We start from the raw sequence: 14439 nt of genomic DNA on the forward strand, positions 1-14439 counted from the left end.
GATGGGATCTATCCAGTTATATTAAAGGAGGTAGCAAAGGAAGTAAGCAAACCCTTAGCCATAATTATGAGTTTCCTAGGACTCAGGAGAGATCCCCATGGACTGGAGGTGTGAAAATGTATCACCAATTTAGAAAGGAGGTTCAAAAGGGGACACAAGTAACTATAGACCTGTTAGTTTTTTTTTTGTTTTTTTTTTTATGTGAACCCCAAACACGAGAGGTATTAAAACCTATAGTACTTAGTACCGTGCTTGGGTTGGAGGTTGAGAAGACGAAAGAAGATATTTGTTGACATTGGACTTGAACTTCTGTAGATTGTAATTTTCAGGAAATACGTATGAAGGAAGGTTGTTCCATAAAATGGCAGTTGAATGAATAAATGAGGAAGATGAAAAGTTGGTTCTGTGTGTTCGAAGTTGGACAGTAAATGGATATTGGCTGGTGGCGGCATGTGTTTGGACTGTTTTGAAAGAGAGAGCAGGAATTATAGAAGCCAATTCAGAAGAACAGTGCCCATGGAAGTATCTGTAGAGGAGGCATGCAGCAGAAACAGTGCGTCTATGAGAAAGCGAGTGGAGAGACTCTGTTAGAGATAAATCATTAATTAACCTAACTGCCCTCTTCTGAATGGAATCAAGAAGCCTGAGAGAGGTTTTGGGGGCACCACCCCAGATGTGGGAACAATACTCCATGGCAGGGCGTATTTGCGATTTATACAGAGTTAGCAGCTGTTTGGAAGAAAAGTAACGCCGAGAGCGAAAGAGAAAACCAAGTTTTTTAGATGCAGAGAAAGCAATATTTGTAATGTGCTTGTGCCAAGAGAGATTAGAAGTCAGGGTAATCCCCAAAAGTGATATATCATTTTGCCTAGAAATCGGAGTGTCACTAAAGATAAGCATAGGAGCAGAAGAATCCTTTTTGCGAGATATAAGACAAGACTGAGTTTTAGAAGGGTTGAAATCAACTAAGTTGTCTTTGCCCCACTGGAGAATTACCTGAAGATCGGCATTTAAGGAATTGGTAGCAGATTTTCGAGAAGTTGAAGCTGATTGAACAGGACAAGGTTTCTCAAAATGGAAAGTTGAATGCAATGTGCTATCATCGGCAAAACTAGGTATAGGATTTCAAGTCAATGAAAGACGATCATTGATATACAAGAGGAAAAGAGTGGGGGAAAGAACTGAACCTTGGGGAACACCGGCATTAGTGGAGAAGTTAGAAGACAGAGAGCCATCTACCATCACCCTCAGTGAGCGATCAGAGAGAAAACTGGATAACCAACTACTAAAAACAGTTGGGAAACCATAAGATGGAAGCTTGTTTAGAAGACCTTTATGCCAAACATGTTCAAAAGCCTTTGAGATGTCAAGAGCAACTACTTGTGTTTCACCGAACCTTTCCATTGAATTAGTCCTGGTAACATAAGCCAGAATATCACCAGTGGATCGACACTGACAGAATCCATACTGGCGATTGTTGATCAGACGGAAGGTTTCTAGGTAGTTTAAGATTTGGCGGTTAATTGATTTCTCCATTACTTTAGAAAGAGTAGAAGTAATTGCAACGGGACGATAATTGGATGCGAGGGATTTGTCACCCTTTTTAGGAACTGGCTGGATATGAGCAAATTTCCAAGCAGAAGGAAAAACACCATTGGAATAAGAAAGTGAAAAAAGGCAGCAAAGAATAGGAGTAAGTTCAGGAGCACAGGTTTTGAGAACAAGTGGAGAAATACCATCAGGACCTGGAGCTTTCTTAGCATCAAGATTTGTCAAAATCTTTCTAACATCCTTTTGATGGAAGACCACAGGAGGCATTGAATGGAGCATGTTGGGAATGGTGGAAGGTGTTTTACCAAGATCATTAATACATGAGCTGGAAGAAAAATGGGATGCTAGCAGGTCAGCTTTATCCTTGGCTGAAGTGACAACAGAACCATCTGGTTTGGACAGAGGTGGGAGCAGAGATGGGCAAAAGTTGCGACCAATAGCTTTGGCAAGAGACCAGAATGCTCGGCTACCATTAGGACAAGAAGCAGGTTTTCTACTCTTAGCCTGTTCAAACTGTAGTTTGGACTGATTAATAACTGCTTTACAATTGTTGCGAGCTTTGGTGTAGGTAGAAAATGAAAGTGAAGAATTAGAAACAAGCCAATTAAGATATGCAACATTCTTCTCTTGGACAGCCTTAGCACATTTATTGGAAAACCAAGGTTTAGATAAAGATGAGATTTTAAAGTGGAGTGTGGGATAAAGGATTCCATTCCTGCAAGAATAATTTCACTGACACGATCTGAGCAAACAACGTTTGCTCAGATCGTGTCAGTGCCTCAGAAGTTTTGAAACAGTAATCCGACCAAGGAAAAGAAGAAAAGAAGTCTCGCAGGTCACCCCATTTTACATTCTTGTAATGCCAAACAACACGAGGTTGGGAAGAGCCATGAGATAAAGGTTCCATTGGAGAAGAGACAATCACCAAGTTGTGATCTGAAGTGCCTAAAGGACCACTCACTTCGACCGTGTACTTAGAAGGGTTGTTTGTGAGAAAAAGATCAAGCGTATTGGCTGTATGATTAGGATTGTCCGGTATTCTTGTAGGTAAATGAACAATCTGTGCTAGGTCATTAGTAATAGCAAAAGCCTCAGCATCTCGACCTGCTGGGTCGGTGTGACTAGAAAACGGAAGCCAGCTGGAGTGATGAACATTTAAAATCACCAAGGAAAATTACCTCACTGTTAGAAAAGTTGGACCGGAGAAAGTCAGGTTGCAAAGAGAGGAAGTCAAAGAGTTCCAAGTGATTAGTGGAGTTGGGAGAACAGTAGAGACAACAGATGAATTTGACACAATGAGGTAGAGAGATTTTAAGCCAGAGAAGATCAAAGAGAGGAGATTCCAAATTGTCAAGTCTCTGACAGGGAATATCAGAATGGACATATGCACAAGTACCACCTTTGAGGCGAAACGAATCATACAGCGAATAATTTGGGCATCTGAGATGAGCAGTAGTAGAATCAACCGATAACTGAGATTTTGTCAGAAAAAGTACATGGAGTTTGGCAGACTGAAAGTGGAAATGGACATCATTGAGATTAGAATTGTGACCACGTATATTTGTGAAATGAATTAGGAAGTCCTTGGGAGGTTTAGATCTTTTCACAGATAAGCTTGCTCTATTAGTTTGACAATTCATGGTGTATTCAATAGTAAGAAAAAGTGGGTGGGACATGCTGTATGAAGTAAAGAAATTTTTGGATATGGCGTACATGTGGTAAGAATATACCCTGATCCTTGACATAACGTGGCCTCGACAATGCTCCCCGCATACACACTACTCGGACTCCCTCCAATCACTATCTGGCAGAGTAGAGGTAGCAAGATTATACACTAGCTGATCCGGAAGCCTCCTATAAAGTTGCCAATAGGTTCAGTCCGGTGTACTAACTAGTGGCCGGCCTGCGAACAGCGTTTTAGTGCTGTACCCTCGAAATGTAAGGAATATTGGATTTCGCCACGACGTTCATCATAACCTCAAAAGTCATCAATCATACTGCATGATGGAAGAGATATGGAAGGGTTGACCGGAACTTTGCTCTAGAGATAAAGCATGGTTTCCACCACTTCAAGCTTCCAATAAGCAAAGTGGTGGTATTTCACCAGTTGATGAGAGTCATCTACCACTTAGTACTGCCTGGTGACATAGAGGGGTGGCGTTCCACCATGTAGTGTGGGTGCCACACCTCGACCCCTGCTTACGTTGGTTCACACCTGGGCGGTCACCCACCATGTACTTGTGCATGGAGGTTATACCCAGGATTACTAACAGTCCCACCATTGTGAAGGTGCAAGCAGAGGATTTGGCTGTCACAGACCGTCTAGACTTCGCCGAAATTGTGTCCACTTGACTTCATTGTCACCCGAATATCAGTTCCATCAGCGTTTTAGACTCCCACGTAAAAAGACAGTAAAGTACAGCTTGTCCGGCATATCTGAGAGAATGTCTGTGACAACCTCAAGGACCATTTGTGTTCTGGGGAAAATAATGTAATTACTGGTTACAGAAGCATTCCAGGATCATCTAGACAAGACTGCAGTAAGAGGTCTTGTTTGACCAATTTGATTGGATACTATGAAGTGGTCACAAAGGAACTGAATGCCAAAAATAATTTTGATATCATATACTTGGATTTCAGGAAAGCTTTTGAAACTGTTGCACACATGGAAGACTGCTGTACAAATTGGAGAGCTACGACATTAAGGGTAAGTTGCTACAATGGATAAAGGGATGGTTGAGTGGGAGACGACAGAGAGTGGTAATCAGTGGACACTGCTCTCCGTGGACAAATGTTATTAGTGGAGTTCCCCAGGGTTCGGTGTTGGGCCCATTGTTGTTTTGTATATTTATCGATGATATTGATGAAGGTATATCAGGTTTAATGTCCAAGTTTGCAGATGATACAAAGGTTGGCAGGGTTGTTAACGACAGTAAAGACTCCAACTGGATCTAGATAAGTTGGGCAAATGGGCGAAGTGGAAACTGAAGTTTAACACTGACAAATGCAAAGTACTGCATATGCATAGCAATAACTGAAGAGAAACATACCAACTGTGTGGTACTACACTCAGGGAAGTGGAAAGTGAAAAAGACTGGGGGTAATTCTGCAGTCAAATATGAAGTTGGTTGAGCAGTGTAGATGGGCTGCCAGGGCAGGTCATGGAGCCTTGTTAGTGATATATTGGAATTTTGCTAGCAGGGACAGGGAGGTGATTATCCTGTTATACAAGGCAATGGTCAGGCCACACCTAGAGTTCTGTGTAGAGATCTGTAGGCCTCATTTTAGAAGGATATAGAGTTGATAGAATGAGTACAGAGAACATCAGGGGCTCACAGCTTTTGAGTATGGGCTTGGCAAACCCAGGGTTCTGAGCTGGACATCATCATTCTTCTCTTTCTTTGTGATTCCTTTCTACTTCTCTCTCTCAGGGTAACTTGGGAATTTTTTTTTATTTTTTTGGCTGGTGCAGCATAAGCCTCAGGCTTCCTTGCACTATATGGCTAATAATAATAATAATAATAATAAGGGTAACAAGATTGGTGAGGGGAACAAAGGGATGCTCTTACCACGAAAGTCTTAAGTTCTGTAAATTGCAGCACCTGGAGAGTAGGCACCTGCGAGGTGATCTGATTGAGGTGTATAAGGTCTTGAATGGGTTGAGCAAGCTGAATGCTGATGGGATTCTTCCTCCTGCTCAGTTTAAGAACCTGAGGGAGCACAGATTCAAATTGAAGAAAGACAGTTGTAGAATAGATGTGTGGAAATTTGCCTTTAGCCAACGTGTAGTTGATTGGTGGAACAGACTTCCATGTTTTGTTGTGGAAGTTGATAGCTTAAATAAATTTAAGGCTAAGCTGGACAGGCATTTGGAACAAATGGAGAGGTGAAACGGGAGATTTTTTTTGGCTGATGCTGCATACGCTTGCTTTCTTGCATTGTATGCCTCTATTAACTAATTCTAATGCTAATATGTTGGATCTCATATCTGTGGTGATATCCTGGATATCACCATAGATATGAGTCCTTTCTTACCATCTGTGCAAGAGGTGGAATGCTCTTGCGCAGATGGTAGGAAAGAACACTATAGATGACTTTTAAATCCAGTGGGAGGATTGCCACAAGGACTTGGATGGCAGGAGTTTAAATTATGTGGCCGACTTTTGTTGTAGTTAACAGAGTCATATACTGAATTGTTTTTAGCTTCTTTCAGAAGATTACATTAATATGAATTCAGAATTCTGTATATGACACAACTGTCTCAAGTGAGCTAATTACATGCATTTTCCTGAAGTAGCTCTGAATGTTGAAATCTGAAATTTACAGAATTAGAGAATATGTAAATATATTTTGTGTAGGGTATTATGCAGAAAACTAGATTACAACTAGTAGTTGTATGCCTGAACAACTAGTAGTAGTTGTAGTTTGTGCATATATTATGTTTGATTCTGTTGGAGTGTTGTTGACTTGCCACTTTGCTATGTTAGCAGTGAACACTTGAAAGACTTGCCACTGGTACCTATCCATCTTGCTTCGAGGTGTCATCTGCAGTTGCTCATCCTGGATCACCTACAATACCAAGTAGTGCTGGATACAATCCTTTAGAACATGAAATAAATTTTCACTGTGAACTGCTGATAGTATCAGAAATTCAGTCAGACTAAATAAATTGGCAAATCATGCATTGCTACATCTATATGAGTCACCAGACATGTTGTGACAGGTCGCAACTTGCTATAGTGCACAGTTTCAAAATACAAAAGCAGTCGCCAAACTTTTTGATCCCATTTCGTATATCTAAGTACATATCTTCTTGTTTTAAGTATCACATATAATGAAACAAGCTAACTAACAAACTATAAATATTATTTTAATACAAGTGATATATCTTTCTGTTAATGGAGTGTAAATCAGTTATTTTATAATATGCGATTTGAGGCTTATTGGCCATCAGAAACCATATTTGGTCAAGAGTGAAGGCTGATCAGAAAAAGATTGAGTAATTTTACTACACAAAATGTAGTACATTTATTAATGAAAGCTGTATGCAATAAACCTATCATATGTTGCAATAATTTTTGAAAATCAGTATAAAACTTGAACAAGGATAATATATTTGCAAGGAAAACAAAGATTCAACAGCAAGCCAATATGAAATTCCGTGTCCTGTTAAACAAAACACCAACGGAAACTTTAGAACTTTTGCAAAACGCTTACAGGAGGTACTGCTGCACTCAGATCTATTGTAATTAGATGGCAGAGGTGGTTTAGAGATGGGTGAACTAGCTCAGAACATGTTCCTATTCCAGGATATCCACCGGCATCAATAACTGATGTGACAATTGTGTAAGATTTACTATTATCCTTGAAGACAAGTGAATTAAAATTTTAAAACTTGTGGCTATTAGTTATAAAGAACATTTTGGAATGGCGCATGTTTTTTACATCTTGAGTTTCTTAACTTCTTATTCCTGAACAAAGGCAAGTTAGAGTTGACATCTGCATTCACCTCAAAACATTTACCATAAAATGTTTGAAAAATTGTATTTTAAACAGAACAAACATTGTTGATGATCATGGTTCGATCACTATGATCCTAAATCAAAACAGCAAAATTCACAGTTGAAGTGTAATATCTTAACCTCTATAGAAGGTACTGTTCAAGAAGTTTACTGGCAAGCATGTGATCATCACTGTTTTTCATTATGAAAAGCCTTTTTGGTTATAGTCATATTGTGGAAAAATGTGCTATGTATAGCAAAGTTCTGAAGAGATTCATTTAGAAAGTACCAGAAATTACTTGATTTGAAAATGTTGGCAGCAGATAGCTGGTTCATCACAATGTTATTGCATTGCATCAAGTGCAGTCAGACTCATTTGTGAAGGAAATGCTACATGGGTACTCATCAGAACAGTTGCTTGCCCTTCCTGTTGTCTAGATTTTATCCCTTTTGATTTTTTTTTTTTTTTTTTTTTATATTTGTAGTCTCAAGGGTGAGCTAAGAGGTCACTATCTCTAATAGGACATTGAGCTAATAAATGTCACTCAAGTTTTTTCTCTCTCAAAGAACGGCTTCTCTGAAATGATTAGAGAGATGAGTTAATTGTATTGAACTATATTGAGGTTATGTTGAAAAGGAATAACCGTCAGCAGCTCATTAAAATGTTTTATAATTGAATTTATTTGTCTCAATATTTTTGCCAAATGTTCAGTTAAATGTATATTTTTCCCCCCAAATATTCAAACTAAATGTGATGTAGAGAATATGTGAAAGTGCAGTAAATAGTTTATTCCCATTTATCCCTAACGTGAATTCAGCTTTCTTCTCTCAGCTATCAAATACTTCTGATCTTTGGAGGATATTATTACATGTTTTATGCTGTGATGGAAGTTTTTCTCATCATATTTAAAGGTAAGGAAGTATTTGGACCAAACTGAATGTAATAAGTAAAAATGCAGTTATTTTTTGCTAAATATTCACATGGGGTGTTGCCATCTACTTAAAATGGTCTTAATGTCCTTCTTACCAAGTTAAAAACTTATTAATGTTCTACATGAAACCCTCTGTTGGCAACACTTGATTTGGGGGAATCAAAAATGACATTACCTTTTTTATATGAATGTTAACTGAAATACAGAAATTCTTGGTAAAATTAATGTATAACAAATTATTTAGTAATAATTTAGAGGGAGGCAAGATAATGGAAATTTTTAAAATAAATATTTAAAATCTGAAGCATATTTCACACATGCCATTCTTAAAAATTGTCTGATTCTTACTTTATTTTCCAAAGAACAAACTTGTTCCCAGATAGCCCTTTTAATGGGAGTAGTAAACTAGCATTATTCTAAGTTTAAAATCTCCTGCAACATTTTTTCTTAGAAAAAGAGTTAAACGTTCTTCAGATTTCTTAAACCTTGGCACAACTTTTTGCTCCTGGCTAATAAATAATCTAGCCAAGTTTTTTTTTTTTAATAATGTTTCATCCTATGTATAAATATAGTGCAAATGCATCAGAAATACATAGCTATATCTGAATAGATCAGAATATTGGTAAAACGGCATCGTTTTAAGTTATATCTCATATTGTGAATACCTTCACAACGAGTTGCCATGATATTGCACTACTTCGAATAAGTAACGCTTCACCTAAGGAGAAGACTAATGTTACTTATTCTCAGATGGATACCACCACCCAGACGGCACCGTTTCAGAGCTATTTGGCCCTTCTTCGGTGGGTGGGTAGGTACCCGAGTGATGCAACGATGGCAAAACAGTTATGAAGTATAACTCCACAATATGAGAGATGCCTGATGGTGTATCATGTATTTAGACTCAAGCATTTAGGGCATAAGCCTCAAGCTATGAAAGAGTCTAGACTATGTATAAATATAGTGCAAATGCATCAGAAATACATAGCTATATCTGAATAGATCAGAATATTGGTAAAACGGCATCGTTTTAAGTTATATCTCATATTGTGAATACCTTCACAACGAGTTGCCATGATATTGCACTACTTCGAATAAGTAACGCTTCACCTAAGGAGAAGACTAATGTTACTTATTCTCAGATGGATACCACCACCCAGACGGCACCGTTTCAGAGCTATTTGGCCCTTCTTCGGTGGGTGGGTGGGTAGGTACCCGAGTGATGCAACGATGGCAAAACAGTTATGAAGTATAACTCCACAATATGAGAGATGCCTGATGGTGTATCATGTATTTAGACTCAAGCATTTAGGGCATAAGCCTCAAGCTATGAAAGAGTCTAGACTATGTATAAATATAGTGCAAATGCATCAGAAATACATAGCTATATCTGAATAGATCAGAATATTGGTAAAACGGCATCGTTTTAAGTTATATCTCATATTGTGAATACCTTCACAACGAGTTGCCATGATATTGCACTACTTCGAATAAGTAACGCTTCACCTAAGGAGAAGACTAATGTTACTTATTCTCAGATGGATACCACCACCCAGACGGCACCGTTTCAGAGCTATTTGGCCCTTCTTCGGTGGGTGGGTGGGTAGGTACCCGAGTGATGCAACGATGGCAAAACAGTTATGAAGTATAACTCCACAATATGAGAGATGCCTGATGGTGTATCATGTATTTAGACTCAAGCATTTAGGGCATAAGCCTCAAGCTATGAAAGAGTCTAGACTATGTATAAATATAGTGCAAATGCATCAGAAATACATAGCTATATCTGAATAGATCAGAATATTGGTAAAACGGCATCGTTTTAAGTTATATCTCATATTGTGAATACCTTCACAACGAGTTGCCATGATATTGCACTACTTCGAATAAGTAACGCTTCACCTAAGGAGAAGACTAATGTTACTTATTCTCAGATGGATACCACCACCCAGACGGCACCGTTTCAGAGCTATTTGGCCCTTCTTCGGTGGGTGGGTAGGTACCCGAGTGAAGGTATTCACAATATGAGATATAACTTAAAACGATGCCGTTTTACCAATATTCTGATCTATTCAGATATAGCTATGTATTTCTGATGCATTTGCACTATATTTATACATAGTCTAGACTCTTTCATAGCTTGAGGCTTATGCCCTAAATGCTTGAGTCTAAATACATGATACACCATCAGGCATCTCTCATATTGTGGAGTTATACTTCATAACTGTTTTGCCATCGTTGCATCACTCGGGTACCTACCCACCCACCGAAGAAGGGCCAAATAGCTCTGAAACGGTGCCGTCTGGGTGGTGGTATCCATCTGAGAATAAGTAACATTAGTCTTCTCCTTAGGTGAAGCGTTACTTATTCGAAGTAGTGCAATATCATGGCAACTCGTTGTGAAGGTATTCACAATATGAGATATAACTTAAAACGATGCCGTTTTACCAATATTCTGATCTATTCAGATATAGCTATGTATTTCTGATGCATTTGCACTATATTTATACATAGTCTAGACTCTTTCATAGCTTGAGGCTTATGCCCTAAATGCTTGAGTCTAAATACATGATACACCATCAGGCATCTCTCATATTGTGGAGTTATACTTCATAACTGTTTTGCCATCGTTGCATCACTCGGGTACCTACCCACCCACCGAAGAAGGGCCAAATAGCTCTGAAACGGTGCCGTCTGGGTGGTGGTATCCATCTGAGAATAAGTAACATTAGTCTTCTCCTTAGGTGAAGCGTTACTTATTCGAAGTAGTGCAATATCATGGCAACTCGTTGTGAAGGTATTCACAATATGAGATATAACTTAAAACGATGCCGTTTTACCAATATTCTGATCTATTCAGATATAGCTATGTATTTCTGATGCATTTGCACTATATTTATACATAGTCTAGACTCTTTCATAGCTTGAGGCTTATGCCCTAAATGCTTGAGTCTAATGTTTCATCCTTATAAGCTATTTATGAGGACATACAAGTGAGAGAAGTGATAATTGATAATTTTTTTCAACAGTTTCATGAATTTGAAGTTGCAATACATGTTCAATAGGTAATTTACTTACAACGGGTTTGTGATAGCTAAAATATGATACATACACTTGAGATTGTAAAGAGTGTAAATGTCTTTGAAACAGAGCATCAATTATAGTTCCATGATTAGTAGTCGATACAGATCTAGAAGCATTTAACATTAGTCCAAGGCGCCTCCGTAGCCAGGTGGGAAGGAGCAGCAGCAGTGCATAGCACATGCTTCTTGATTAGACTATGGTTCGAGCTCGTCACCACCAAATACGGAGGATGCGGAAAGGTCAGGGAATGACCGCCGCATATCTCTGAACAATATGGCTTTAGTTGCTAATGCTCCTAAAAACCAAATAACATTAGTTCAAATTTATTTTCTAAGAAATCAGTCAAAGGTTTGGATTGAGTATTTGTAAAATTAACGTTGAAATCTCCACTAAGTATCATTGGTATTTGGTCACATTTCTTGTGAGAAAATTGTTGTAGAAAACAGCTCCTTCAATCATGTAAGGAAGTAAAATGAAATGGATGAATTCGTTGATATGTTTGATCTTTTGGTTAGGTGAAATGTAAATGACTACCAACAATATTATTTGACCATCAGGAAGAAGGCATTCAGCTGCACAAATGTCTCTAACAGGTCTTTAACACTCATGGATTTGCCAACATTTTGCCAATAAATCACTTCCATATGAGAAGCAACAACGCGAGTACAATTTTCTCTCTCTTATGATAAACTGCTACACCACCAGTTTGTTGATCTTCTCATTTGAATTGAACGACACAGTCGAAGTTAGGTATGCTTACTTCTTCTTTGTTATTTAGCCACATTTCAGAAAGTAGAAGTAAATTGGATTGTTGTGTGGCTGCATCAGTGAGATCGTCACTGTGAGCACGTAAACTTTGACAATTAACGTTAGAATGGAAAGATCTTGTCGTTTACTGATGAACTGGTATAAAGTATCTTGCATCGTAAATAGAGGATTACTCGACAACGTGGTCATTTCAGCTTGAAATGCAAGAGTGGATGTAGTGTTTCTCGGTCCATGATAAAATTTATTTTCTCTATTTGCAGCAATAATGTAAAGATCATTGATATCGGTAACTTGAGATAATGCAACATAAACTAGTTGTTGTTCATGACATTTCTCGCATTAATAAACTACAGAATCACAAGTACCTCCCTGAGATTCATGGATGGTAATAGCACAAGCCAGTATTAGTGGGAAATGATTTTTTTTAGCCAAGCTCGTTCTGTTGTTATTCAATGAAACACTCGTACTTCTTCTTGCGATCGGTACAGCTTCTAAATCGATTTCTCTAGCCATAGAAAACCAACACACCTTTGTTCTAGCAGGTCACCTCAAAGTCGAAGCTAGTTGTGTTGCAGTATACCCTGTCTAGCTGGTATAGGAATCAATTGAAAATCCTCAGGTAATTCATTTGAACTCAAATCTTCTGGATTGAAATCTTCAGGAAGATCTTGAATATAATTTTGTGATGTCAACACTCCAGCTTCTTGATGAGAAATTGATGTTGATTAAAATCTTGAGAAGCAGATTTTATTAAGCTCTGCATTTTTTTTCATTCTATATGTTTTTCAACGCATTCTTTCGTCAACATGGGAAGCTTCTACAGTAGCTTTGAAGCTTTTATTCTTGCATACTTCTCAATTTCCCTCAGCTGGAGTTTTAACCATCTTTAAAATACTTTTATATGTATTTTTACAATTCAATAGTTAGCGAAATTCATTTGTAGACTAGTATGATATCATAACCAAAAACTACTGCAAGAAGTTTGTTGAAGTGATTGTTTTATTGTTGCATTCTTGAATTAAAGCTTTTAAATTTTAAGCAATGAAATGGTCTTGTGTGAAAGAATATTCTTGGAAGAATATCCTTTAATAAAATCTGCAGATTTTATTAAGGTCTGCATTTTTTTTGTTCTCCATGTTTTTGAACTCGTTCCTTTTCGACACAAGAGGCTTCTTCGCTGGCTTTGAAGCTTTTATTTTTGCATAATATTACTACCTGCTGCTTACTCTACCGGATCAACCTTAGTGACTGAGTTAGTGACCTTTAGGAAGTGATGTCATTTCCATATCTTAGTATGAACTTACTCTACTGAATCAGCTACTTACCCTACCGAATCAATGTTAGTGACTGAGTTGGCATCGTTAGCACCATTTAGGAAGTGGCATCATTTGCATAATTTAAAATCTAAATGCGATCTCAGTTTTCTTCATTACCAATCAATTGCATCATTTCCATTACAAGAAAATTTTGTTACCAATCAATTTTACTCTAGTGCTAACGTAGATGTTTACATATCAAAAATAATAAAATAATATAGAAAATCATGGAGCTGAAGATAGGTTGCCCAAACCCAGGCTTGTGAAATTGGCAAAGGTCGGTTTTAAAAAGGCTTATATAATTAAACTTTAAAAAAAATTCTGTACCAGGTACATAATTTGTCCTGCTGCTAGCATATTTAACGTGTTTTACATTTACGAGTCATATGCAGGCATTAAAAACATTTTAATTTTCAGATATTAATAAAATTCATGGATAATAATATAATAATGTTTTTATTTTATTAATAATAATTACACATCGGTTACTGAAAGTATTGGTCTGTGATGACTAAAGTAGGATGTTTTTCAAAATAAATGTGCAGAACTCTTTTCCAGCCTCAGAGTTTAATTGTAAAGAAAAAAAACGAAAGCATGGCTGAGTGGCGATAAAAGGACAAAACGAGAAAGTTTCTTTCATGTGAGATCAACTAGACTTTATTTTAAATCAGACGTGACACACAACATTTTGATGACATCTCAAAGGAAATGTGAAGTCATTTAATATTTTTTGAGATGAGCTATTTTAGAGTGATACACAACCAGACGACAGTGTTCTCTCCCCCATAAACAATCACCCTTTCTTTTAATGGCACATTCCCAGCATCCCCATTCCATCCCCTTTTGTGATGAAACAGCTGCATCAAGCAGGGGCCGTTTCCATAGTTTACCAAACAGTGACAGAAAGCTGCGAGAAGAATTCAAATCAGAAAACTACTGCAAATTTCAGAGGTTTGAAAGTTTTTTCCTGTAGTATAGAGATAAGGTGAAGCTCTGTGCAAAATTTCATTAAATTTGGTCCAGTAGAAGATAAAGTAAACTGGAATAACTTTTTGATCACACCTCACCACTTCACATATATTTGTTACTGTTAAAGAGTGATTGTAGATGGGAATGTATCAATTAACAAATTACAAATATAAATTAACAATTGCCTACAATTTACAAATTGATGAAATTTATAAATTCACCTGTGTACCGTGTACCCAGGGTGGGGTACACAGTATACTGGTGAATTTATCGTTATTCATCATAAGTGGGAAATTGGCCGAAAGTGTGGTAAATTTG

At 37.6% G+C, this 14439-nt stretch overlaps 1 protein-coding gene across 6 annotated transcripts in view; it reads left to right on the top strand.

Moving 5' to 3' along the window:
* The window catches only part of LOC150084520 (transmembrane protein 216-like), a 119537-nt gene that overhangs the window by 40308 nt on the left and 64790 nt on the right, over positions 1–14439 (top strand). For all 6 annotated transcript variants that reach the window (XM_090375273.1, XM_090375276.1, XM_090375275.1 and 3 more), the window contains exon 3: positions 7871–7964. In XM_090375273.1, coding sequence (XP_090231399.1) covers positions 7871–7964 — 94 coding nt within the window. The remainder of the gene's footprint in view (positions 1–7870; positions 7965–14439) is intronic.

The sequence above is a fragment of the Mastigoproctus giganteus genome, chromosome 6 (genome assembly GCF_048544385.1).
Source record: "Mastigoproctus giganteus isolate SK-2022 chromosome 6, ASM4854438v1, whole genome shotgun sequence".
NCBI classification, from domain to species: domain Eukaryota; kingdom Metazoa; phylum Arthropoda; class Arachnida; order Uropygi; family Thelyphonidae; genus Mastigoproctus; species Mastigoproctus giganteus.